Genomic DNA, 27,979 nt, shown 5'->3' on the forward strand with positions numbered 1-27,979 from the left:
ATCATATGTTATAATATTTATAATTTAGTTAAAACAATTTAATAAAATATGTTTGTAAATCAATAAAATACATAGAAATTATTTTGCGTAATTGTTTATTTTAAATTGACATAAACATGTTTATTTTATACAATTATAAGGACAAAATCAATAATTATAAAACATTAAACATTACATGAAATTACAATTTGAATAATAAAAATTTTTGAGAGCATCCAATTGCTCCTCGGGAAGTTTTGTTTCAGGAATCATTGATATCATAATAGATCTCACAATGGGAACATCTGGAGCTAACGAAATTAATTCAGAATAAGAAGCTTTGCCTGTCATTATAATTGAATTTAGTTGATCACAAGCTTCTGTTTTTACCACCGAGCCAGAAACAACATTATTCACAACAAAAATGATGGTAAAGAAAAAAAATATCGCCGAAACCTAGGAAATTAAAATTTAATTAGACAATAAAAGTTTCAATACATTTTACTTACATTAAGCTTGGACATTTTAAATGTGCTGCATTGAGGAATTTACCAAGGTCTGCGAAACTATTTATACTAATTGTAAGGGCATCTAATCAATATTCATGAATTTTTCAAAGATATTTTCAAAATTTGTTTTTGTATATGTACATATTCGTGTTCTAGATTCTAAATTGACATATTTATGTATCTGGTGTAGACATGTTAAAAATAACATATTTCAAGTTCTATATTAAATAGATACATTTTTTGCACAATAGATAAATTAATGATATTTTTTAAGAAGAAATGCAATGCAAAATTATTTTGTATATTGACTGACTTTGTCTAGAAAATGTATGTGCTATACTAAGTTTTTCTACGACCAAAATAATATCCGAAACCATTAATTTGCGAATCCACGTTCATAAAGAATTTTATTCTTCTTAGGAACTATGCATTCAGTAAATACTTTTTATGAATCATCTGATGGCAAAAATAAATAAGAGGGTATTATTGTACTTGTATAATATATTATCTGGCACTTTATAATCTTTTACTGTATATAATGAATAATTAACAAATATTTCTTTTAAATAAAATCTATTTAATAAATCTTTAATTGGTATTTCCAGGTATTTGGTGGATGGACCAGTTATTTCAGAAATTTGTTGTTATTGAATTTTATAATTTTACTTTAATTTGTTTTCCCAATGAGGAACTATGAGTTTTTTTTGATAAACAAAACAAGAATGGCAGAACGGTAAAGGAATAAAAGTGTTCAATTTAATGCATGTTGCGTTGTATCTTCCAAATTTACCTTAACAAAAACCTTATTGAAGACGGGATCAAACAAAATAAAACAGTATATTTTCAATTGTAAATTTATTTAAGAGCAATAGGAAGTTATAGATGATGGCATATGTAAAATGTACACTATCAACTGAACTATAGCGGTTCTTTTTCCACGAACTAAACGTAATAAGAAGGGCACTGTACACAAAAGTTTCCGATTTAACAAATACACTTCTATGTGAATTACATCACTAATTGTAAGTAACCAAAACGATAGGTATAAACCGACACAAGAAGCGTCAGTTTTCCCCTTAAACTCATAAATAAACTATACTTGTGATACAAATTAATAAGAATTAACAATACATCAGTACTTTACACAATTTCTTTAGTGATCACAAATTAACTTGTGTGCAAGTTAATGGAATGAAATTTTAGAAACTGTGTTATGACAATTAATAGATTAATTCTGACATGCCAAATATACTTACATCAGATAATATTGTAATTAGGTAGATATATGTAGGCCTGTGTCGATACACATTCCGACAAAAATACGCCTGTATCATATTGGAGTTATTTATAATTATTTCACTTTAGTGGAGAATTGAAATCCAAAAATGGTTATTTTTGCCGGGAAGCGTATTATTTATCTCTAGAACACATTAGATATGAATGTTGCTGATGTAATTCCTTGACATATCACATTTTTGATATAGAACGCATTGGAATCAAATATTTCCGACAAACTCAAATTAAAAAATTAAAAATGCATTCGACATTCAAAATACTTCTTTAATAGATTTATTGTTTGGAAAATTTAAAAATTGTCTAAATCGAAATATTTGAAAGGTAAACTCGGATCATTTCGAATCTAAAATTTTGATATTTGGCACTGGCATTAAACTAATAAGACGTATTTTGAATGCATATGTTCTGTATACGGAGCGAATTATGATAAGTTTATTGTGATTTTCATTTAAATTAACGACCTGTTCTTTAACAAACACTCATCACTCCCGTATAATCTATTGGCCCTGGTAGACTATGAATATAGAATAATAACACTTATACGTGGTTACAGAATCGATTAAATATGAACATCGAATTGTTTGTACATTTTAAGAATGAAGATTTGAAAAGTTGCTTGATTTATACAGTACTTAATTTATGGATTATTATACAAATGTACAATTTATACAATTTCTTTAGTTGACAAAATAGTCCCGTTTTTGACACTCTCACATACATTAAGAAACATACCAAGAAAAATGAATTTCTCCAAATATTTCTTAACGCAAGGCATCACTAAAATGTACAATTATTCAAGCATTATTTTAGTTTTTTGCTAAAATCAAATCATGAAATATCACATTCGGGTATATCACATTAATTTACAAAATACTTTCTAGTAATTCTAATCTTTATCATCATGACACTACTTTATATTTATCATTTGTAAAAAAAAATATATTATACATAATAATCTTATGTGTTATTACAGTGCCAATGCTACACTTACTTTAACAACAACTTATTGTATAGAGTAATTGACCTTTACTATTTCAAATAAACAACTCTTATTCTAAGTATTGTTAATTGTGTGTTTGAAAACAAATTTGCATATGAAATGTTAACATGACGTTTAAACAGTTTTATTCATATTTATTTTAACTTTTCTAATTCTTTTGATATTGAAATTGATCAAAAACTATTTAAGTGGGATAAAAAGGAAAATACAAACATTACAATTCTTTAGTTAATTATTTATTATTAACATTTACTAAAAATTAAAAGTATCTGAACAAAAAATATCGTATTTCCATTTATTATATTGAAACGTCATGGTTTAACATATTCAAATCAATCAACAAGTTGTCGTCGAATCAACGAACATATTTAAATAATCGATTGTCATAAATATTGTGTTGATGTGTATTTTACATGTATTTTGTAAACGGTTTTGCTTGAGATAAATTACAACTTGATTTTAGCGGACACTGATAATTCCATATTAGAGAACACATCACCAGAGCCAATTACATGTTATATAAATACAGTCGCAAAAATTGGGTGGAGGGGGTTGTCGTTTATTTTTTTAACTCGTAGAAAACATCGTTCTTGTTCAACTACCAATAAATACGTGCGTACTTTAGTTGATAGAGCGTTTAATTGGTGGGGAACTGACAACGTTACATAGGAACTAGTTTATATGATAAATAAATAGTTGTATGTAAAAAAATCAAATAACTAATAAATAATAACACGTAAAAATAAAACGCTGTAGTAGAAACAAATAAATAATCGATTGAACAATGTCAAGATTCAGTAGGAAATAAATTCAGTCTTTTTGAGTAAAAACTCGACATTCTCGGACCAATTGACGCTCTATCGACGACGTTACCGCACGAAATAATCGAATTTATGGTTGCAATAGAGCAAATCAAGCTAGAGTCTCTTGTCGGAATGGACAATACTTTAAATTCATCACTGCGCGTAACATCAATTTTTATTCTTAACACTTAAATCGTTCATGTTTTTCGCCTACGGGTGGTTGTTCGTGTTTATGCCTTTATTTCTTTTATTTTTAAACTATTTATGTACATGATGACTTCAGGAGAATCACAATATTTCCACTTCGTATCACTTTTTCATCTTTGTATAAATGAGCAACGAGTTCACAATTGTCTGGGTGAAATTTAAAAATATCCAACGGCATTGTATTTGCGTACAGGTCGTCCGGGTTATTGTGTGAGACCTTCTTGTCGTATTTAAACAAATTCAATGATGGAAAGAGTGGCACTTTCTACTCAGGAAAGAGTAACATGCATTTTTTAAGTACGTGGTCTTACTCGTCACTTCCAAATTTGCCATCGTTTGATTTAGTGAATTGCACTTACCATTTTGTTACCAATCTACTTTATAATAATAACATGTGATCATTTTAAAATAAAATAACAATAAAACACTTTAAAATTTATCACATTAATATTATATCACAGAAAGCAAACAAACTTTTTGTGCCTGATAATTTATTTTTAATGATTTTAGTTTTTGTTACATAATGTACCTACATTTCAAGTCATAATAATTTATCCAGATGATATTTTCATCGAATAAAGAATTGGTATAATGTTCTAGTGAAAACAAATACTTAGGCAAAGAGATGGTGTTGTTCGGTGTTTCGATTATCGGTAACTCAAATGGATAAAACAATATAACGATATTATTTAAATAATAATATAAATATTAAATGTAAAACTTAAAAAAAAACATATACTGTAATATTCCTTACTAGAAAAAAATATATATTGATGAATATTGATATGTATCAGTATTAGTTTGAGATTTATAACATATTTTGATGATAAATTAAACGTTTTTATGTCAAATAACTTATGGTATGAGTTAATAGTATAAAATATCAATAGTTTTTATTTAATATGTGCTTTTTAATTTCTTATAATTTAACAGCAAAAATGTGATAAAATAATGTATAAATATCTCATAGTTTATTCAGTTTTATCAAAAAAATAAAAATAATAAAAAAGAAACATGGTCAAACACTTGATTATAGTATAAGTACACATTTGACGCAAATTTTGTAATAACAAGGGAAATAATTACTTAAAAACTTTCGTAATTAATAAATAAAATATTCATATAATGAAATGTTTACAAAATTATTGAGGTAAACATTTGAACACCTTGTGACCATCAAAATGATGATGGTTATAATTAAATTTATATAAAATATCTCACGCATGTAATCAAACAAAAAATAATAAAGCAATTAGTGTTTAGGAATATAAAATCCAAGACAAAAATTGAATACATTTTATTAAATATATATTGTGAAGATGGAATCTAATAAAATGACTCCTGCCATTATAATTAAGTAATGGTACGATTATTTTGCTTAAGTTAACCAGTAAAGGAATATTACACATACATGGTAATATCTAAAAATCGACAAATGTTAAACATAATCGAGATAACAAATACGTTACGAACAATCACGACCGTCCGGTCCGAAATCCGCGGACCACGCCCCCGTTCGCCCGTTCGATTCAAGTGAGTTACCGCACCGAACAGACCGGAACACCAGAACACCGGAACATTGTCCTCGAATCCGGTACAATCGACTCGTTTCCACATTGAATTTGTTTTGGTCGCACTCTCGACTCAACGAACCGACCTCAACGGACTCCTGTACACGCACAAGTCGGGCGGCGGCGGGACGCCTTCAGTGTATAACCACGGGACTTTGCTGGACGCACACGCCCACCATGGGGCTGCTGTCGTCGCGCGACTCCCCCGACGTACTCTTCTGTGGTCCGTTCTGCGCCGCGTGCTTCTGCTCTATCACGGAGCCGTACGGGGCATACGGCAGCGACGACGGCCCGTGCGAGTTCATCTGATGGTAGCGTCTGGTGTGCGGGTGACGGGAGGGCGACGGGTCGCACTCCATCGGCCCGCCCCCGAAGCCCGACGCCTGGTACACGTTGTTCTCCCTGCTCGGCCGTCCGATCAAGTTTAACCCTGCGAACAACGGTCGTCGGTCATTAATCGTTTCATTGGTTCTTTATATTGGTTCATGCAACTTCGTTGGTACGATGTATTAATACGAAATGGGGTTTTGTTGGTTGGTTCGGTCGGTGCCAAGGAAAAACTAGTACATACTATTTCCACACGATTCCACTTCATTTAGCTATTATTTTAAGAAATGTATTAAATAATGATGAAATATAGAATAATATTTTAACAATTACTTGCTGTTGAAAAACTGATACGTTATCTTAAAGGTTGACTAAAAAACATATATAAAGTATGTCCACGCTCGTGGTTAGAAAGAGGAAGAATTATTATTTCATATTATATATGAACTATTTTTAATAAAAAATATTTCTTATTCAATAGTTACAAGTTCATAAATCAAGAATCAAAATTGTTTTTAATCTAGTGAATAATTAGGTAATGTTATAAGAGTCAATCAAATTTTTAACAACATATATTTTTATGATTTTTATTCTTGCTTGATAAAAAAGGATTAAAATAATAAAATACATATTCTGTTAAAGAATTGAATTAAATATAAAATTAGTATTTTCATTATTTTAAGATGTATAAAGCAACAAAATATATCTGTATTTCTTAATAAAACTATTTTAAAAATAAATAAGAGATACAGGTAGACAATGTTTGTTTTAGAGATTTATAAGATTTTGTCCTGATTATTTTTTATATTTTTCTTCCAAAAACCAATTTACGTGTAAACATACTTATCTAATAAGAAAGCATATATTGCTTTATTATTTGGTACATTACAATCTTAAAAACATATATTTATCGCCGGATATTTAATACATTTCTTGTTGTCTGTGTTTAAAACTAACGAGTACAAATATCACGTTCCGTTTGTTTTCCATGCAAAGGTACTCTACAAGGATCTTTCTCAAATTCGTTGTCTGTAACACGAAACTATGGTCAATATTCATGCAAATATTCTCCAGTTAAAAAACAACATCGGTCACAGATCTGTAGCATTCTCGTTTAATAATATGTTATTTAATCAGTACCTGTATTACAAAGTAGTTACGGTACAAAACCGTGGCACTATGTTAGTCATCGTTGTATCCCTGATAGGTCTGCACACAAGTTTAAATAAAAAAATCAACTTTTAGTTGGGTACTTTTAAAAAACGGTGGGTGAGAAAACAAAACACAAAACTGCATTCGTTAATCAAGGATACAGATACAGTGTGGGGGGGATGAATATGAAATATGAATATAATGTAACAAGATTAAAAATATTAATTTAAATAGAAAAATTGGTTGTCAAATAATTATTACAGTCAGTAATTCGTTTATGTAAGCAAAAACTACAAAAAGCTCGAGTTCAGAACTAAAAATTATGTATTTGAAACATAAACAAACAATGATTACATGAACAATAAATAAAACAAAAATTAGTCAATTGTGGTCGCCTCCGCTTCAATGGTTTGTCGGGGCGTCGATCAGAACTCACCGTGTTGACTATTGTTGTGGTTGGTCAGGGCAACGTCGACAGGAGCAACGGCCGGACTGCTGCTGTTGCTGTTCGCATTCGTGTTCGTGCTCTCGTCCGTCGTCCGCTTGAAGAACGTGTGCTGGAGCGCGTAGTACGGCGTGATTCGCGTCTTCGGATCGTAGTCGAGCATTCGCAGGATAAGGTCCTTGAATTTGAGGTATTCGGACATAGAGTGACCGGCCTCGCCCGCCCTCCGACCGCCAGGGCCGCCAGTCTCGACGCCCAGTATGTCGTGGAGACGCCGCGAGCCCGGGATCTTGTATCTCTTGCCGTCCTTTGTCTTTTTCAGCGTATACCTGCCGGAAATATTGTTTATTTAAATTTCACTGAGTTACACGTTTCAATTTGAAAATATTAAAATGTTCCCTTAGATTAAGTTATTTGTATTCATTCAACATGGAAATCTAGCCTCCTGGATAATAATAATTATTAAAGTCCAGAATGAACAACAATCACCAATTAGATGAAGTAAATTATAAAGATGGTTAAATTGTAACAATACCAAAAGCTTTATCTAATGCTTTGCATGAAACTATTAAGAGCTTTTGGATCTCTATATCCTTTAAATTAAATCTTAGATTCTAAAGTATTACTGTTTTAGACAATTATAATCAAATATATACCAAATTTCATTGAAATATCTAAAATAATGTCACAGATATAAAAACATTTTTTTTTTTCATAAAATAACATAATTTTTATCATAAAATACCATAATTTACTTAACTTTTAAAACAGTCTATATACATGCTTAATGCAACTCCCTGTATTTTATATATTTAATTTTTTTTCTCTAATCGTTAGTGATATCTGGAAGGGTATGTAACAATAAGATAAATTGATTATGTTAATTGTTAATTATATAAATAATAATAGTAAGTTTCAAACTTCTTTATAATTGAATTAATTTTTTGTATATCATATAAGAAATTAATTACTAGGCGGATTAAAATATTATCAGCAAGCTACAACTGATAAATGTCTAAGTTTAATAAAATTTTTTACAACTTTTAATAATACTTCTTTAGAAACAAATAATTAAAATAAAAATGTTATGAAGTTGTCTACGACAATATACCTTCTGTCGCCCGGTAACTTCTCAAAGAACTTTCTCGTTTTATTGGCAGTGTCGAGTAGGTGTTTGGGCGGCATGCCTAACACCTCGACGATTTTGTTCATCTGGTCGACTTCGTTGGCACCGCTGAATAGTGGCTCCCCGGTATGCATCTCCACCAATATACACCCGAGCGACCACATATCGATTGCCAGATCGTAAGGGATACCCAGCAAAACCTCCGGGGAACGATAAAACCTCGACTGAATGTATTGGTATATCTAAAAATGTTAAAAACGTATTATAATATAATCATTATAATGTTCAATTAATACTTTACCCTTTGACCGAGCTGACAAGAGCTGCCAAAGTCGACGATCTTGATGGCTGACCGTTTGGGGTTGCAGAGAAGGATGTTCTCCGGTTTGAGGTCGCAGTGGATGATGTTCAGCTCGGGCGTCGAAAGGAACAACAATGCGGTGCACAATTGCTGCGCAAACTTCCGCGTCAAGTTGAGCGACACGCCGCGGAAGTTGGTGTTGCGCAGCAAGTCGTACAGATTGTAGGACAACAGTTCGAACACCAGGCACAGATGGTTTCGCCACATGAAGTGTCTTTTTAATTTCACTGAGCGGAAAGACAAATGAAACGGTTATTTAATCGTATATTTTAAATAAGATTTAAGAGATTAAATATGTTCAAGTTCAAGGTACAATAGACATTTTTTGGCAAAGATTAAAGTTATATAATTTACATAATATTACTTATTGAATTACTGCCAATACAATAAACTGTTATTTAATGCTGGTTCAAGTGAGTTCCACTAATTATTTATTATTTATTTATGTTATGATAATGACTGCATATTTTAAAATGAAAAATAATTAGTCACCGAGTTAGAAATTAATTATATTAATTATGCTTATCTTGTGTTGCTCCAAAATAAATTACCAGTGAAGTGATTTATTTGTTATTTATATACATATAATAATATTATTAATTTTTGACTCTCACCTATATAATACTTATTTTCAGTGTCCGCTCGATTCATCATCTCAAGCAGCTTGACCTCAATTTGCGCCTGGTTGAGGAAGGGTTTTTTGTTCTTGATGATCTTGATCGCCACGTGGCACTGTTCCACGTGATCGTAAGCCTTGACCACCTGTCCGAACGAACCTTTTCCTATAAGGCTGTCGATCTCGTACCGATCCAGGAACTTTTCACCTAAAATGATATGTATTAAATTACAACAATTTTGATGGTTAATTATCGTTTTGCGTACCGTTCTTAATAATGTAGTCGTGGTTATCGTCGTCGAAACCGTCATTGTAGATTTTTCTCTCCTTTTTCGTCGTGCTGTCTTCACTTTGTGACTGGGCTGCTCGTCGTTTCTTTTTAGCGTAGTAGACCTATAATTCAGGAAAGTGTTAACTGGTGCCCACTGAATTTAAAATTGTCAGTAAAATTAAAATTTTACCACGTCGTTTATTTCTATTGATATGCACGAATAAAAATTTTCAGTTATACTCATTGAAAAACAAATTGAAGAAGAATTACAAAAATCTTATGTAATCATAAAATGTCAAAATAAGTTGACAAGTATAAAAGACAATATTAATGTATCGGTTCCTAACCACTATTTACCTTTAAATCAGCTCTTTAATGAGTTAATAAATATTGAATATATTAATTATACTGTTGTCTGCATTATAAATATTCACAGAACCATCGTATCACTTTCATCTCATTTATTTTCGTTCTGATATTTGCTCTTAACTGGGTGAGCAACCTGTTGGAAAGATCAATTTATACTCATAAAAGCGTTAAAGTGCGTAATTTAAGTATCAATGATATTTTTTGATTTAAAATCTCTTTTGACATGCAATTGTTGGCAGTAATTAGAAATAACGTATACAAAAAATGAAGTTCAAAATTATTAATTGGGAGTAATGTAAAATGACAGCGATGATGAAATTGAATTCGATTGATAATTTTATAAGTAGATAAAATGGAATTTCAATGTAACATAATCTGATTAACTTTAAACATTACATATTGTTAAATAATGCATAAAATTCAGAAAAGAGCATTATATACCATCGTTTACGATTAAATGCTATTATGTAATTAACCTTAATAGAAAATCCATAAATTGAAATTAATTACTTTTTTAAAAAATATCCATCGACTTCATTAAGCAGATTATTAAATGAAATACTAACTTTACTTAATGTGTTCTTAAAGCTCAAATTTAAACGATTCATTTTTATTGTAAAATATAAAATTATAATTGAAATATTGAGGGAATAAAAAATAGAACATACCTCGTTTATGTGCTTGTATGTTTTGATGAGGTCGACGGAGAGTTTGCGAATAGGGGCGGAGGCCGGGTCGCGGAACGTGGTGGGTATCCGAGCCTGCATGGCCTGGATGTCGGTGCCGCCGGGCGCGGACATCGTGCCGACACCTAGTGCTTCGTCCGCCACCAGGCGTCCGTACAGGGGCACATGACGGCGTCCACCGCCGCCCGTGCCGTCGCCTCCGGCGCTCCCGCCCATCGTCACGCCGCTCACCGCCACTGGTACTGGCACTGGAAAACAAAACAGATTTTTTAAAGGAAAACAATTTTTTCACATACTTTAATGTTCTTGGAAACGTATTAAATTCTATTATTAACTCTGTTACTGGCGACAAGTTCTGCGTTCACACCTTGAACCTATTTGTATTGTTGGGTAACTCTAGTTTATCTCTGATGAGTTATAATTTTTATTTTTTAAAACACAATTTTAAACATTAAATCCTTTTATTTTAATGTAAAGTTAACAGACTACTGATTTGCATATGAGATTAATTAATTAATTATTCAAATAACTATAGAATATTTTTGCTTGTAACTGAATAAAAAATTTCCATCGAGTAATAATTGAAAGAAAGGCAGATTATAAAGTTATAAATATGAGTCTTGTTATTTGAACAAAGGAATAAGTTTTGAAGTGAGTTCTTGGAAGGGAACCAGAAAACATCCACCCCCACGTTGCAATAAAGAGAAGCGTCGGCGTCGGCGTCGGCGTCGGCATACGGTGCATACAGGCCGCACGGGGGGTGTACACCCACTACTAATTATACGCGGAACTATCGATGTGCTTTCAATTCCGAAATATCTGCCCGGTCGCCCACGCACGTCGTCTTGCACGACAAACAAACAAACAAACAAACACCGTCATTCTCTCCTGTCGCTTTGCTAAAGCCTTCGCCAATTGTCTGCCTCCGAGCGGCCATTCTTTCACTTGCCGCAGCCTATTGTGTGCGATTTTTACTTTTTGACGGCGTCCCTAAATGTTCTGCATGAATATATTTTCGGGGACGAAACAGAATGTTCAGCGCAGATGTTGGAATTTCATAAAAGTTAATTTAACAGTTATGATAAATAGAAAAACGTGTTTTTATGAAATAATATAAGTTTGGGGCAAGCGAAATTTGTGTTAATAATTTAACATTTCATATGAAACATAAAACCTTGCTGTCTATTTTACTGTATTTTTTCAGTAAATTATGCACCACATAGAAAATAGAAAAGTATAATTTTACTATATACTTTACATAAAGAGCACTAAAATAAAATTTGAATGAATTTTCTAACAAGCTGGAGGATGTGTGCCTAGATACTGAGATATGTGGGATAAATATGCGGATATGGAAGTGGATTTTTTGAAAAATTGAGTGATTAAGATAGCAAAGCATCGCTTAAAACACAAAAACTTAAAACCTCCTATTGGATGAAAACCATTATAAATCTCAAATTTTCTGGTGGAGAAGACGGTGTTGAATAATCTAAAGTTTCCATGAAACTTCTAACTGATTTAATTTCGTCGACACCAATTGAAATTCAGATTCGGAATCATTAACATTAATAAATGAACCTGATTCTGAATCTGAATGATTCTTTCTTTGCTTCGAAATTTAGTTATCATTAATTCATTTAGATATCAAATATTTAGAGTGACATATTTAGTTTTATTAAATGATGTATTATAAAATGTTATAATAATATCTAATATTTATATATATAATATATAATGTATTATATATTATATATTATATATTATATATTATATATTATATATTATATATTATATATTATATATTATATATTATATATTATATATTATATATTATATATTATATATTATATATTATATATTATATATTATATATTATATATTATATATTATATATTATATATTATATATTATATGTCAAATATCATATATCATATATTATATGTTATATATCATCATAAAATGTCAGAGTATTGTTACTTTTTTAAAATAAAAATGTATCCTTTGTCATTTATTCATTATTTTATTGTCTATATATCGATTTATTTAATTACTTTTTATTTTTTAAAAGGCCTACTCTATAATTTATTTAGAGTAGAGCAAACTGTTAGATACTTTAATTATGTTAATTATTTAAATTTCAATTGATTTGATGATTTTTACTCATCACTGATTTTGATATAATAAAAACATTATCACAATGTATTGGTTAAAGATGAATAAAGCTACACTACTCACTAGGTCAAATCAATATTCTATATGGGAATTTTGGGGCAATTGTGACCCAAAATTAAACATCTTCCTGAAGACTTAGACTTCTTACTGACATTCAGGGACTGTAATTATCGAATCCAATATTTTCATAATACAGAAATGAAAGTCCAACAATTTTTGACTCAAAAAATAATGTCTGCAAAAAAGTTTCCACAAATAAACCATTTACGATAGTTTAGCCAGATGCCTTATAAAATCTCCCCTGTGTGGATCAATAGATGGAGGGTTGCTAAACTCTCCAATATATATTATGGTGCCACCTGTTCTAATATTATTCCACCAAAATGTATACAAAAACATTGATCACGTGTTGTCCAAAATCCAGTATCACAGGAATGTCTTCATTTCGTACAAGAATGTAATTTTGAAAATCCAGTCTGTCTTTATTGTCTTCGAACTCGTGAATGGTTCATAACTGTTGTATGTTAGACTTATTTATATAAAGAGTCTAGACAGTTAAATTTTTACAGTTATCACTGCCTTAAAATTACAAGCTTACTTATTAGTTTATTATAATTAAATTTGGAAACACTTTGATCTTGTCACACAGATAAATCATCACCAGATTAACAAACAAATCGGTGCATGAGTTTCGCGGTACTGAAACCGTCGAGATGAATATTTTGGCGCCCATCGTCGCGATTTATTTCGGTGCACCGAAATCCGATAAGTTGGCGAACCTGGAAATAATCGTACTTGCCCGTAGTCAAGTTATTTTTTTCAGCAGGTGCATGCAGCATGAATGAAGGTTGTTGCTATGTGCCGGTCGCGGCGATTATTGTTTATTTGTTGTTTGTTTAAATCAAATCGCCGCTCGATCATATTCGTCGAAATAATCGAGCACGGCCACGAGGCCGTCCGTAAATATCGTTTCGTCAAAGTGCATTAAACCTTTGTTGTGCTATATAAAGCCGCTAACATTTTAACACCATGGCCAACGTCCTCGACTGGCTTATACCGTAACAGGACAAAGATCTGGCTTAGTAAGTTCGCAGTTTGTCGGCTCGCTCTTATAATGAACCGTGATCACCCGGAAAATGGTGTGGAATTTCTTACTCAATGCTTGTCAGATGTGTTTTTGCTGGAAATGACGCACTCTCTGCTCTACACAACCAACTTTAATTTCTTCAAGGTTTCATCATCAAACAGTGATTAGTTAAGAACCAGAAAATACCAGTGAACGAACAACGACCAGTGATCATTCGGATGTAGATTAGAATGATTATTGAAAAAGTGTCAGCCGCAATTAGCGTCATGGTGTGTTCTAGCCCAGCACACGAACACGCAATGTTTGGGCGGGAAACCTCAACCACAAATAAGGTGCCATCCACACACATCCTTGTATGATGCATTCAAGAGGCGTGCAACGTTCGTTGTGCAACTATTAATAAGAATGTTCAACACGTCCCTCATAACAATCTGCATTTCGTTATGAATGAACACCAACACCAACACCCATACAAAAAGAAACCGTATGAAAGGTACGAAACCTTAAAACACATAAACACGTGACGGTCACAAGACGGTCCAGAACAATCGGAATTCAGAGTTCACTTCTGTTCTATTTTAAAATCGGCGGCCTTGTTCTGAAAACAAGTGATAATTTCATGTAAACATAGCAAAGCGCCGCGCTATTTATAGACACGTTCATTTACTTGATTAATATGCATTTTTTTTTCTTGGGCATGAATGAATTTCGAATTTACTTCGACTTGATGGTAAGTAAGTGTGCCTCAGCTAATTCAAATGAATGGAAGTTTGTTTATTGATGCCGGAAGCGTCGGGAACATAAATCGGTGGATCCAGGAGCAGTTAGAGGCTTTGGCGGTGACCGAAATTGCTTGCGAGTGCATCGACACCGATCGCAAATATTTATCATTGCTTCGGGGCGTTAAAATGTGTGTACAGTCATGAAGTTACAAAAGACAAAGTGTAACTTCGGAGTTGGTTTATTACCCAGTTATAAATGTTTGCATTAATCGATTGTTAAATTGTAACGATTCGTGCAAAATTGTTAAATCGTCGAGATAATATGTCATCAAGTCATTAACATAGTCTGACGAAACTTCCAATTTGACACTTTCTGACATTCTTTGGCTGGCACGGAATGGAATCATGCCATTTTTATATAATCGCCAGACTATACAAAACATCGGAAGGCTGCGAAAATAAATCCTGTTAGATTAGCACTGGCCGTCACCAGTGACGAAAACGGGCGTCATAGAATAATTAAACTTTGATATGATTTATTCCAGCCAATTTTATGTATTTACGTTTTATAATTTTATACCAAACCAATTAATTTCTTCAAATAAATATGACGTTGAGAAGTGTATTTTGTTTGTCTTTCTCTTAGGGTAGTTGCAAGAGTAATAAAAGTATTTTTAAACCCTAGCTTGCAATTCGCAAATACCCAGAATTGTCAGGAAACGTTTTGTCTGTCTGCCAGACGTCTACTAATTCCAGACATTATCGGTCTATTTTCATGCGTCTCCAGCAAGTGATTCAACTTGGACACAATGTTGAATCATTACAAAAGAAAAAGTTCACATTTTATTGATTGAGAACGTGTTTTGGTCCGGCATTTTGAGGTTCTCAACATCGGAATTAAATATTTAACTTATTTTTTATTAACGAGTACTGGAATTTTTTTTCATCCAAGTTCATCCAAAGTTTTTTTTTTTAACCAAATTGACTATTCAATGAAGGGATCAAATTATATTCCATCTTCCCGCCTCCTACGTTTGTCAAAAATCTAGAAAAATCTACGTGCCCTGTGTCAGTGAAGTTGGCTCAACTATTCAAAATATGAAGTTTGTGAATTTATTTTATTCGGATGATTGTCAAACATTAGTTGAGACATAAGGTAATGGTAATTTTTAATTTAATTTTCATTCATTTTCTGTTTAAAAACAATATTAGGAATTTCTTGACATTTTTTTTTGTTTATTACTTAAAATTATAATTTAATAGGCTAAAAGCAAATAATCGTTTCCAGTGTAATCGAATACTTTACTGATTTTATAAAATGTTCTTACAACATACTAAATTTCTTCAAAAAAACTACTAGTACAGCTAACTTTAATATGAGAGGGCTGTGTGTTCCACCAAAATAATATTTATATAAATAAAAATAACTGTGAAGGAGAACCTTGATATGTAAAAACTGTATTTTTGATGTGAATTTGCTATATTTTATTCTTAAAAGTAGAAATTCTGAAGAATAAAAGTATATTAAAGACATCAGAGATGTAATAAAATAAAAAGAAGGAAGAATATTCCACTAAAACTGTAGCAGAAGAATTGGGTATGAACTGAATAGATGAAAAATTTATTTTAAACATTTTAAAACTAAGTAATAAGTATCAATTATTGTATTGAATCGGATATTTGGATATTTTCTTATTTTTATATTATACGAATAAAAATTTTGAAGTTTGAAGTTTTAGTACCAGTAACGTTAATAATAATAATATGTTATGTAGTTGAACAAGAAGTATGAAATAGTTTTTATTGTCAAACATGAAGATCTCAACATATCAAAAGATTATAGTTGTGGTTTAATTTCCAAGCTGACGACTTGTCTGCCATAAACTCAGGAAGTGCCAACACCACAAGGACCCTTTAATGAATGAATCAAATCAGTAATCGTTTCTAAAATTGTTTCTTGGGACATAAACAAATAACCGAAAAATATAAAAGAGTAGTTATTTATCGTTATCGAGACAATTAAACACAAAATGGAAATTTCTTAGGTTTACTTGAGCTCATAAGCTTATTTAGCTCATTCTTAACAAGTCATGAAGAAATGTCGAAATTCTGTAAAGAACTTCAGTAAAAAATGAAGACATTACTTATTGTTTATTGTTTAAATATTTAAAAAATTATGACGAAATGTCGAATTTCTGACAAAGAAAATCCTTTTTCACATGTCCAAAATTGAATCTTCTGTATATTTTTGTTTATGAATAATCAATAGATCAATAAGAGCTGTAATTACATATTTAAAAAATGGACAGCATATAAGATGGCTATTTTAAGAACATTTTCAGATTGTAGACATGTTTAGAAAATAGTTAATTATACTGTTTTTCGTTTTTTTTTGGGTTACAACTGAAATTTAATACTTAATTACTTATTATTTATGTATTTAAAAAAATAAAAACTTTAGAATAAAATCGAATAACTGCTTAAATAAAACACATATTCTTTGAATTTCTCAAGTACAACTAGTTTTTTAATTTATCTGGAACAAAATTTCATTTAGGATTCCGCTGGAACTGACAACATTCTGTACATTTTTCTATAGTTTAAATTCTACATGTAATTGTATAATATGACTATGTCATATCTATATATCTAAATTAAAGCTTTTGAGTTACTATTTTTTTTAATTTTGACAGACAGATGCTGGAAAGATCATTTTTACTACATTACTACTGTTCCCAAATTTTATACAAGGTTACTGATTACTTGGGTTTAATTTTGTGTATTTAATAAAAGATTTAATTTTGTCAAATTGACTTTTGATTGAATTTCGACTTATGCAGATTGCTATCCCCAACTGACTGAAATAGGAAGTGCGATATTTCGGCATGGGTGTCAAAGAGCCGCAAGAGCAGCGGAGGAGTCCAGTTGGCCGGCGGCCCCGGTCGCAACGCGGTGCTCTCGAAGAGGACGGCGTGCCCGACATGCCGTTCAGTTCCTTCACCTCGTCCGTCCCGTCCCAGACGCACCGGCTGGGGGCCCCTTCTTCTCTCGCTCCCACCGACTCCGCCGTTCTGCTTCGCTTTCGCTTCGCCCCATCAATCCGAACGGTTCCCTCTTCCTGTGTCTCCGCCGATCCTTCTCCCTCTTTAACTTGTTGCTAAGCGCGATCGCTGCGACGCGGCTCGCTTCCATCCACAGAGGGAAACTACACATTTTTCCCATTATCGGGGACCCGGGCGCAAGAGGAATGCAAACACACCGGTTCGTGGTGCCATCAATGGGTGCCGTACTTTGGTCGCACTCGAATTCTGCCCGTTATCGTTCACTTTGGTCTTTGCTTTTTCAATAGGCCCTGTTTCATTCAGGAACAACGCAAAAATACATCGAGTTGTCACGTTAATTAGTTCCATCGTTAATTAAAGGGAGCCTAATAAACACTATTTTTATTTACATTCGGTAAAATATAAACAGCCCTCGTTAAACCAGCTAATTATGTATTAATGCAGTTGCACTGTTTTCAAATATGTTTGTTTGCCTAATTATAAAACTCTGTGGGGAAAAAACAAGTCAAGACCCAAATGTTTTTGTTTCTGTTACTATCTGTAACTGTTTACACCGGACAAACATTCTCCGTGGCGAAAACAATTTGAAGTGCGACTAAAATGATTTCGCGATTGCGATTAGACTCGTGAACCGCCAAAGGTTATCGGTGACCCAGTTGTTTCGATCGGGATGATTTTAAGAGGTTCAAACGCAAATTTATTTAACCCACATAACTAATCAAATAATGATGAAATCACGGTTATCAGTTTTGCTCTTGATTTTCGAGCGTAAACGGTTTTTAATTTCAGTTTCGTTACGTACAAAAATCGAAAAGCAAACAGAACAAAACAGGTAACTCGTGTGAAATTTTACTGCGTAGTTCGACATGGAAACGAAATCGATAACTCGTAAATTCCGCCTTTTCAACTTGTGCTCTCTGAAGGGAAACTTTCACGGTTTGTTTATGCTTTTTGACATATTCAAATTTGTTTTAATGCCACCATGAAATTGTTCTTGTTTAATGATACAGTGTAGCACCATCCACGTGTAACGTTATCTTAGATATTTGGACAATTATGTGGTGAAAGCACGTGACAACTTCCTATGCAAATTTATTTACTTTTTATAATAAAATATTAACATGTTTGTATAATAGAATTTAAGTGTACGAGGTGTCAAGTTACAAATATTTATTGATGAAGATTAAACAATAATCTGCTCAGACTAAACATGGGCGAATATTTTAAAACAAAACATCACCATTGATAAAAGCGTAAGATAATTGAAATGCCAAACTTCGTTAATGCAATTAACTTTTAATTTAAACTATATTAAATATTCTGGAGCTAATTATAAGTGCGTTGAACTGAAAATTAATTATTTTTCTTAAATTCGTTAATTAAGACCTGTATAAATTAGAAATTTATCAAAAGGTGAACCCAAGTGAACGTTCCGATCCCCATTCGGTTTGCAACCTACCTCAAACCGCCGCCGCCGTCCGGCATCTGGCAACCGGGCCCTACTTCAGCCGTTGCCTCCGCACTTAGCGCCCGCCGCGCCCCCACGCCACCCCCTACTTGGAACGCCGTCTCGCTCGCACCCGCCCAACCCTTTGCCCTCCCGTCGCCGTCGCCGTCGCCTAACCACCACCGCACCGTCGAACCGTGGACCGTCGCCGGATCAGAAGCTGTGTTCTGTCATTTTTCGCTCTTTGGCCGCTCGTCTCTCTCAACTGCTCCTGACGGGGATTCCACCCTCTATTGCCGCCCCTCGTCCCGCGTTGCACCGTCGACGATCTTACTTCATTTTTTCATTCGGTTCGCATTCGGCCGTCGACTTTTATTTAATATCGGGCTGAAGATGGTCGGGACTAATTGTCGTTTGTCTTTGGGCACGGATGTGAAGCCGGTTTTATGTCGAATTAAATCGTTAAAATTGTTTTCAGGGGCGGGGATTAAAAGCTTTTTAAATTGGCGCCGAAAGCCTCCTTCATTATTAATCCTTTTCGGCTCATTTGCTACGAAATGTTTTACTATCTATCACAATTCCGATTATTATTATTATATATTTATTGTGTACTCCACAATTATTTTTTCACACATCTGATTTTAAGATTCCACAAAGAAAACGTGGAAAAAATACATGAAAATTATTTTGACCGTTTATTAGGAACATTTTATCATATTTTCTGTCTACAATTGGATAGATTATTCAACTATTTATAGATTATAATGATTTAGTCGGTCGTTAATATTCGCTCTTTAAATGACAATGACCCAGTTTCAAAAATTCCCCTGTAAAACACCACAATTATTTGAACAATGGGCTGAAAAATATAAAATTGTTTGTTTTGTTTTATTCACATTCGTATATTTTTATGAATGGAATATGGAAAAACATTTAATTTATTAACGTTGTAAATTGGTGAATGAATTTATAAATATTATTAAAAATAACATATTCCAATAAATGAGTTCATTTACCTCTTTGAACTTTAGTGGGTACATATTTATGACCCGGCTAATAAATTAATTTTTATTGAGATAAATTACATATAATAATAAATAAAACCAACAATAACTTTTATTCTGAACTGTATTAAAAATTAAATGAATAGTTTTTACTCGATATTTTTTTAAACAATGGTAGGTAATATTTGAAAAATAAACAATAATTATAATTTTGTCACGTGGTTCTGTAGGGGTGGCACCAGCACCGAGAACGTCGACGGCGGCAAGGCAACGCCGTGGCGGCCGTCTAATATTGATCCGCGGTCGCGCACGCCCGATCCGAACGGGCAAAAGTTGCCGCCGCCGCCACCGCCGCCGGTTCAACTCTTCCATCGTCTAAGTAGCGCGGATAAAACACCAACGGGGGCCATTCCCACCGTCCTACGCCATAAAAACAACCACAGTCTGCAAATCTCTTTATACATTCTTAATTCTTCAGTTGAATACTTTAATAAATTATTATTATTGTAAAAAAAGTCATTCTAACTCTTTTGTTTTAATTACTTTAGTTATTTTACTAATGGAGAACTTAAATTTTTATTTATTATTATTATATGTTAGCTATGATATCAACAATTTATAATATACGAGACGACGTTTTGACCTAGGTCACTATTAAAGGTTTCGTTAAAGATTAAAAGATCCATTAAACTAAATGTTTGCTCACAGCATATTTAAAATATACAAAATCTGAACAACTGAGGCATAAATTTCAGGTTGGACGAACAGAGTAAATTAATTAGAATTATGAAATTTACAATGGTAAGCTTTAGTTTGATTTATATTCCCTGTTTACTTATTTGTTTGAATAAACATTACCGTAATTAATACAGATAAGTCAAAGCATTCGATGCATATTTTAATTAGTACGTCAGAAATATCATTAGTAAATAAACCAACAACTTATAAGCTTATATTTTAAACATGAGTAACGACAATATTGTATTTTGTTAGAATTCAAATCCATTTAGTCCGTCTCTCTCGAGATAACCGTCTCTAAGGAGCGCTCTGGGACAGGTCAAGTCCGAAATCTTGGCGACGGGAGACGGGCAACGGGCGACGGTATCGCGATGGAATGTCCTGACCGGCTGCCGTCCCCGACGTCGTAACCGGGGGAGAAGGGGACGTAAAAGTGGGGGTGGCGACCACCTCGGCCGGCCGGATCGCGCATTTCACACACCACCTTCAATAATTCACTCTCTTCGTATCGCTCTGTCCGACCTCCGTCAGACACAAGGGCCGCAGCCCGTTTCGCCCACCCACAGAACCCTTCGCTTCTAACCATTTTCGACATGTCCTTTTTCGTTAATAATTTCTGAATAAACAACTTTGTACTAGATACAAAATTTACAATTAGAATATTTATATATAAATTCCCATTTTACAATAAACATCACTATAGATAATTACTAAATCTGATTTAAGAAACAAAGTAATTCTTAAAATTTATTTATCACATATTAATACAATTACATATTTTTAGAGAATATAAAAATCTCGGTCAAATTTGATGTAGTGAATTGTTGATTATCACTTGATAAATGATATAAATATGTAGATAATTGTCTAATAATAGTTATTCCAAATATAACATAAAAATATTTTTTATGTAAAACTTCAATTCCTACTGAATTCTCGTAAAAAATATAAAACTTAAAACAGACTAGTTGTATCTTTCCTGGTTTGGAAAACGTGTAAACTTCCGAGCGTTTTCGTAGTAGCCAGTTTGTAAACAAACAGAGTTAGCATTATATGGGAACAAATTAATTGAGAATGAACCTAGTACAACATCCAGCTCAAAAACGAGTCTCTCCTTTGAACGTTCGAATAATATTTGCGTTTCGTTGCGAACCATTAATTGGAAATTTAAGTGTGCTTAATCTCTTATCAAAATAATTCCATGTGGTTAAACAATGAATGAGCAAATTGTAACCAAGGCGACCAAAACAATTTGATCGCACGATTATATCACGGTATCGTATGTTTTGGCTTTGCATAGATATATAGTTAAGAACTGATACTAATATTAAACAGGAAATGGCTAATTATAAACAAATTACTTTGCCATTTTACTTCAGACATTTTGAGCACGCGTTCATTTAATATATTTGAGTGCTTCTTCCTAGTCTGGCTTATTATTAAGAAAACAACATGTTTTTTCTTGTAAAATTGAAATTTAAAAATCAGAAATTGAATATTTTTTACTGATTATTTATTTTACCATTAATTTTACTTTTTAAATTAAAAAAATTGTAAAAATACACAGAGAATTCGTTGTACAAATACCTTTTGATTTTTATTCATTCTTTACTGAATCTCAATTCTCTTTAATATTGATGAGCTATTATGGAATATTATAGAGTACAACTAATAACAATTTATTTTATGTTATTCCTAACAGGGCTAATTATTTTTTAATTTATTATTTGTACTAATGGTGTAATTTTTATTTTATTAGTATTTCATACATTTGACAATGGAGTTTGTATTTTATGGACATTAAACAAGAGGACCATTATTGTGTACTTCAGTCCTTTACAAATTTTCTGTCGAATTCATAAAAGTATAATGTGAGTGAGTCATGAAACAATCAAATTAATTTAAATTTTAAAATCAAATTTAATAATTTGAAATGAGAATTGATGACAATTTAATTAAATTATACTCTTTACACTATATTAAAATATTAAAGATGTCCAATTTTTATTAATATTAGCAAGATTTTTTCATTACATTTGTAATAGTTGTAATGCTTTTAAATTGTGCAGATTTAGAGCAAATCTTTATCAAAGCTTGCTTTAAAATATATGGAGATTTTCTATTTCCATTATAAACATTTTAATGAAATTTTTAATTATCACATGATATTAAAATCTGAATTGCAGTTATTCCTTTTCAAATCACAATTAAAGTGCTCTTCTTTGATATCAATAAACTAAAATTTTTCGAGAAAAACTATTATTATAAATTTAATCGCCTAATTGAACAAGTAATTCAATTATACATAATATGTAGTCGAATTTCAATAATTTGAAGCAAATTGGTTCAAAGTTTTGATAATTTTAATGTAATTAATTTTTTTCTGACAAATCATGGAGTTCTCAAAATTTAACAAAAATCTACATAGATAGACCTTAATCTATTTTTCATTAGTGGTAACATAAAAATCTGTTTTCTTCTACCAATAAAATAAATACGTACATACAGTGTGACTTATTTGAAAAAGGGAAAGATAAATGCGTTGAATTGAACAGTGAATTGGTGGAAGCAAATAAAATTTGAAGAGTATTATTAGTAAAATATACCAATTTCCATGAATTCCATGAATTCATAAAAAAATATGATTTTTAATTTTTCTACAAAATTATGAATATGCATAATTTTTTTATGAAATTTGACATACAATAAAAAAAGTGTTTGACCCGTCTGAATTTATACTGTACTTTATTGTCCAATTTTTATTAATATTAGCAAGATTTTTTTATTACATTTATAAAAGTTTTACTGCTTTTAAATTGGTCAGATTTAGTGTAAGTCTTTATATAATCGCCTAATTGAACAAATAATTCAATTATACATAATATCTAGACGAATTTAGATAATTCGAAACAAATTGGTTCAGTTCAGGGTGAAAAATTATTTTGATACTATTTGATGACTCAGTCTTGATAACTTTAATTTAACTATTTTTTTCTTGCAAATCATGGAATTATGGAAGTTTAACAAAAATCTACATAGACCTTAATCCATTTTTGATAAGTGGTAACACAATAAACTGTTTTTTTCTACATATAAAATAAATACATATATACGGTGTGACTTATTTGAAAAAGGAAAGGATAAATGCGTTGAATTAAACAGTGGACTGGTGGAAGTAAATAAAATTTGAATAGTATTATTAGTAAAATATTCCAGTTTCCATGAATTCATAAGAAAAATATAATTTTTAATTTTTCTACAAAATTATGAATATGCATAATTTTCTTATGAAATTTGATATACAGTAAGAAAAGCGTTTGACCCGTCTGAATTTAGAGAGAGACATGCGTGACAGAGACAATAGAAGTCTGCTCCATGGTGGGAGACTTACTGTCTCTTTCAGGATTTAGATCGGATAAACTCTTTTCGTACTGTATACCCATTTCATTCATTTCATGGTTGTTTAATCATGTAATGTAGTCACATGTGTATTAAAAAATTTAATGTTTTTTTTCATTTTTAAAGAATTATCCACGAGGTTTTGATTTTGTGTTTTCAAATGGGTTACACTGTATGTAATTTTTATATTATTATTATTAACTATTATAGTAGTTATTCAACTTTTTAAAAATCGATTTGGTGTTTCCCTTTACCATATAAATAATACGGAACATTTTATTTGTTAATTTATATTTTTTATATTATAACGTGTTTATATATTTACTTTATGAGTAATTAATATTTATTTACGTTTATCTTCGTTTTACAGTTGTTACCAAATAATACAATTTTCAATGTAAATTATAAATAAACATTTAATAATTTATAAAAACTGAACCGTCTTTTAATGTTTTAAAATTATTAACAAGTTCTAGTTTTCAAGAAACGTACTTTTGTAAAATTGTCAATCAAATGTACCTATTAATTTTGTATAACGATGAACTTTTCTAGAAAATAAATATAGTAAATTTTTTAGATTTTTTGGAACTAAATTGAAATTCATTTTTTTCAATTTAGTTCCCAATTGAAAGTAACAGATTAAAACAAATTTCATTTATATGTTACAACGCATGAATTAAAAATGAAAAATTTGGTTACCTTGTGAGGATTACAGGACTTTGTCGATGTAATTTTATAACAATTGTTAATTTTCAAATAGAAGAGATAGAATAAAAAAGAGATTTGAGCCGGTTGGAAAATGATGCAACAGCCGACATACGGTAGTGCAGGGAGGCCGCCTGTATAAAATTACGAATTTAAAACTGGCCTCTTATTTTTAGACGACCACTAATAATAGAAAGTAATGTAGGTATCCAAAACGGACGGACGCGCGACTCCCACGTGAATAGAGGAATAGAGGTGTAGACGCCGCTCGCCGATTTATTTCATCGCCGCGATGACTTACAGTTTTATCGGCGAAACGCATCCTCTTGTTTGTATGCGATTTAGGCCGATAAGAAAATTGGAACGACTCCGCAAGAATCCGTAAAACATTCCATCATCCGAGGGTACAAACGTCTAATTGTCGTGATCCGGAAAAAACCCCAATTCGAAAAGCAGATTATCGCACTCGGTCATAACTGCGTCAGAGGATTAAAGGCCAGATGTTATGGCCCTGAGGAAACAATTCACGACTTTTTTAAACTCCTTTTGCTTCACCACCAATTACAGAATTATGCACTTTAGATTGTTCTCCAATTATCAGTTAACCACTCGAAAAACAAACGGGTCATGGAGACACCAAACCCAAATCGCGATTTCACAAACAGAATCGGTTTACGTCGTAATTTGTTTTCGCGAACCAAATTGCAGTTACCATAGTTACAAAAAAAATATCTTATTATATGGTTATCTCGATAACTGGCGTCACGTATATAGTACATCCTTAGCCCAAATCAAAACACAGATAATCGTGTAAATAAGAATGATAAGACCACTTTGGGAACATCAAAGGCGATCTCAATTCGTGAGGTACTTTCATCTCGAATCTGTCTAACAATTTTAATTTTAAATGCTGCGATTTACCCTCGAATTTTGAATTATTTATTACAACTCGACTTCGCCAGACTTGGGTTGAGAACCAGTGGCATTTTTAGATAAATTTCCGTTATAAGTATTAATTGATATATTTTATAATCAGATAAGCTTTTCCAATTACATACTTAATTTATGTGATTCAATAATTAATGTTACGATTATATAAAACGAATATGATGAACGAAATAGGAATGATCAGTAATTAATTTTGTACGTATTTTAGGAATGCATCAATGACAGTCATATTTTTAAAAATTCAAATGCTTACTTCAATTAAATTATGCATTTACAAAATTTTAAATTTGTAAAATTATTAATTAATATTTTATAAAATTTTCATTTAAAAAATTCTCTCAATATCATGTTTATACAATAATATAATATAAATATGATCATATCAGTCTTTATTAATATTTTTTTAATAAAAGCTAAATACAAAGATATAATTACTTGTTTAACGAAGTATTCTCGGTGGCTTAACGTCGATTAGTTGCCAATCAGTATTAAAAGATAAACAAAACAAGTACACAATATTTTTTATTTAAAAGCTTATAGCTTTTAAAAATTAAAATGCTTTAATTTTTTAATATATTTTAATACAGTCATACATATAATTTCATATAAAATAACAAAATAAATTGTTGTATATTTTTTAAAATTGAATAGACAATATAGGATATACAGTCTTGTAAATTCTTTATACATAACTTGCTTTTAATAAAGAACTTTATGCATATATCATTTTTTTTTAATTAACAAACAAATGAGAAAAATTGATTTCAGAGCTTTTTTATAAAAAAAATTAAATCTTTGGTTAATTTTTCCCATTTTTTACCATAAAAATGTTATAGCAAATCTCTGCTGTACTGTAAGGATAAAAATAGTTATGACATGTACAGTTTTATATATATTTTTTAATATATATTAATAATGTTATTTGAAAACATATTTGTTTTCAACTCATGTTGCTATAAAAATATTAACATACAAAGTATATATTATCTAAAGTTTATTTTTCACAACAACAACAACAACAACAACCGTAAATGTTGAGTATGACTTACTTTTCTGTTTAGCTTTGTCCATGAGCATTTGATGGTCGTGTTTGTGCCACGCCATGTGTCGATGCTGAATAAACGGTATCGGGGGTTGCGTCCAGGTGGGATGGTCCTGGAACGTGAACCGGGCGACTCTTCGTCAGCGATTCAAGAGCGGCAGCAGCGAGGACGGCAGGAGGCGGCGGATGGACCCGTACCCGTCCCGAGCATGCTGTCACTGGGTAAACAATCCCGCGTGGTTAAGGCCACTAACCTCGCGTTACCAAGGCCAACCGATGCAGACACTTCCGCCCCGGGCCAGACAAGGACAGAACGATAACAAATGGCCGGCCGCTTCAAAACACATCAGAGGCGACGCAGAGCTCCTGGGGCCGCGCCATCGATTCCCCGCTCGCCGTCCGCGGACATTGCATCCGCCGCAACCACGGACGCCTCCAGCCGCACACGGCCAGGAATCAAAGAGGAACGACGACGGTGCGATTCGGGAATCCGGGATGGCGGCCTCCCCTACACAGCACAATAGACTAGGCCACCGTGCGCCTCAACACGAAAACACGAATGCACTGCCTGCCACTGGTGTCACTGGTGCCACTGGTGCCACTGGCTGCTGCGACCATCAAAATAACAACAATAGTGCATGAAACGCACGTTGTCCACCGATACCGCCTAACCACCGCACAACAACGCAACCAACTCTCGCCTCGATTCGATTCGATTCGATTCGATTCGATTCGATCTTCTCACCGCCGCCTTAACCGGACTATCCACGTGTTGTTGCGGCACGCACCACCTACAATTTATTGGTCGCCGTTTATTGCACTGTCCGATTGCGCGATTTGTATCACTTTTCCACACTGATTATGCGCCCCACGTAAATAAAACCATGACGGGCTATTAAGCGCCACTCCGTGAACTGCAGACACTCCTCGGCGTA

The 27,979-nt window shown here is 32.3% G+C and overlaps 1 protein-coding gene across 1 annotated transcript; it reads right to left on the bottom strand.

Moving 5' to 3' along the window:
* Positions 1–1,326: 1,326 nt before the first annotated feature.
* Positions 1,327–27,960, bottom strand: LOC109608957 (serine/threonine-protein kinase minibrain). Its single transcript, XM_020025521.2, has 8 exons — positions 27,052–27,960; positions 10,701–10,966; positions 9,659–9,785; positions 9,391–9,600; positions 8,717–9,003; positions 8,401–8,657; positions 7,281–7,618; positions 1,327–5,795 (listed from the first exon to the last, which is right to left on the bottom strand). Exons 1-8 carry the CDS (start codon positions 27,104–27,106, stop codon positions 5,500–5,502), a joined length of 1,836 nt encoding a protein of 611 aa, XP_019881080.1. The 5' UTR covers positions 27,107–27,960; the 3' UTR covers positions 1,327–5,499.
* Positions 27,961–27,979: the final 19 nt, after the last annotated feature.

Source organism: Aethina tumida, chromosome 7 (genome assembly GCF_024364675.1).
Source record: "Aethina tumida isolate Nest 87 chromosome 7, icAetTumi1.1, whole genome shotgun sequence".
NCBI lineage: Eukaryota > Metazoa > Arthropoda > Insecta > Coleoptera > Nitidulidae > Aethina > Aethina tumida.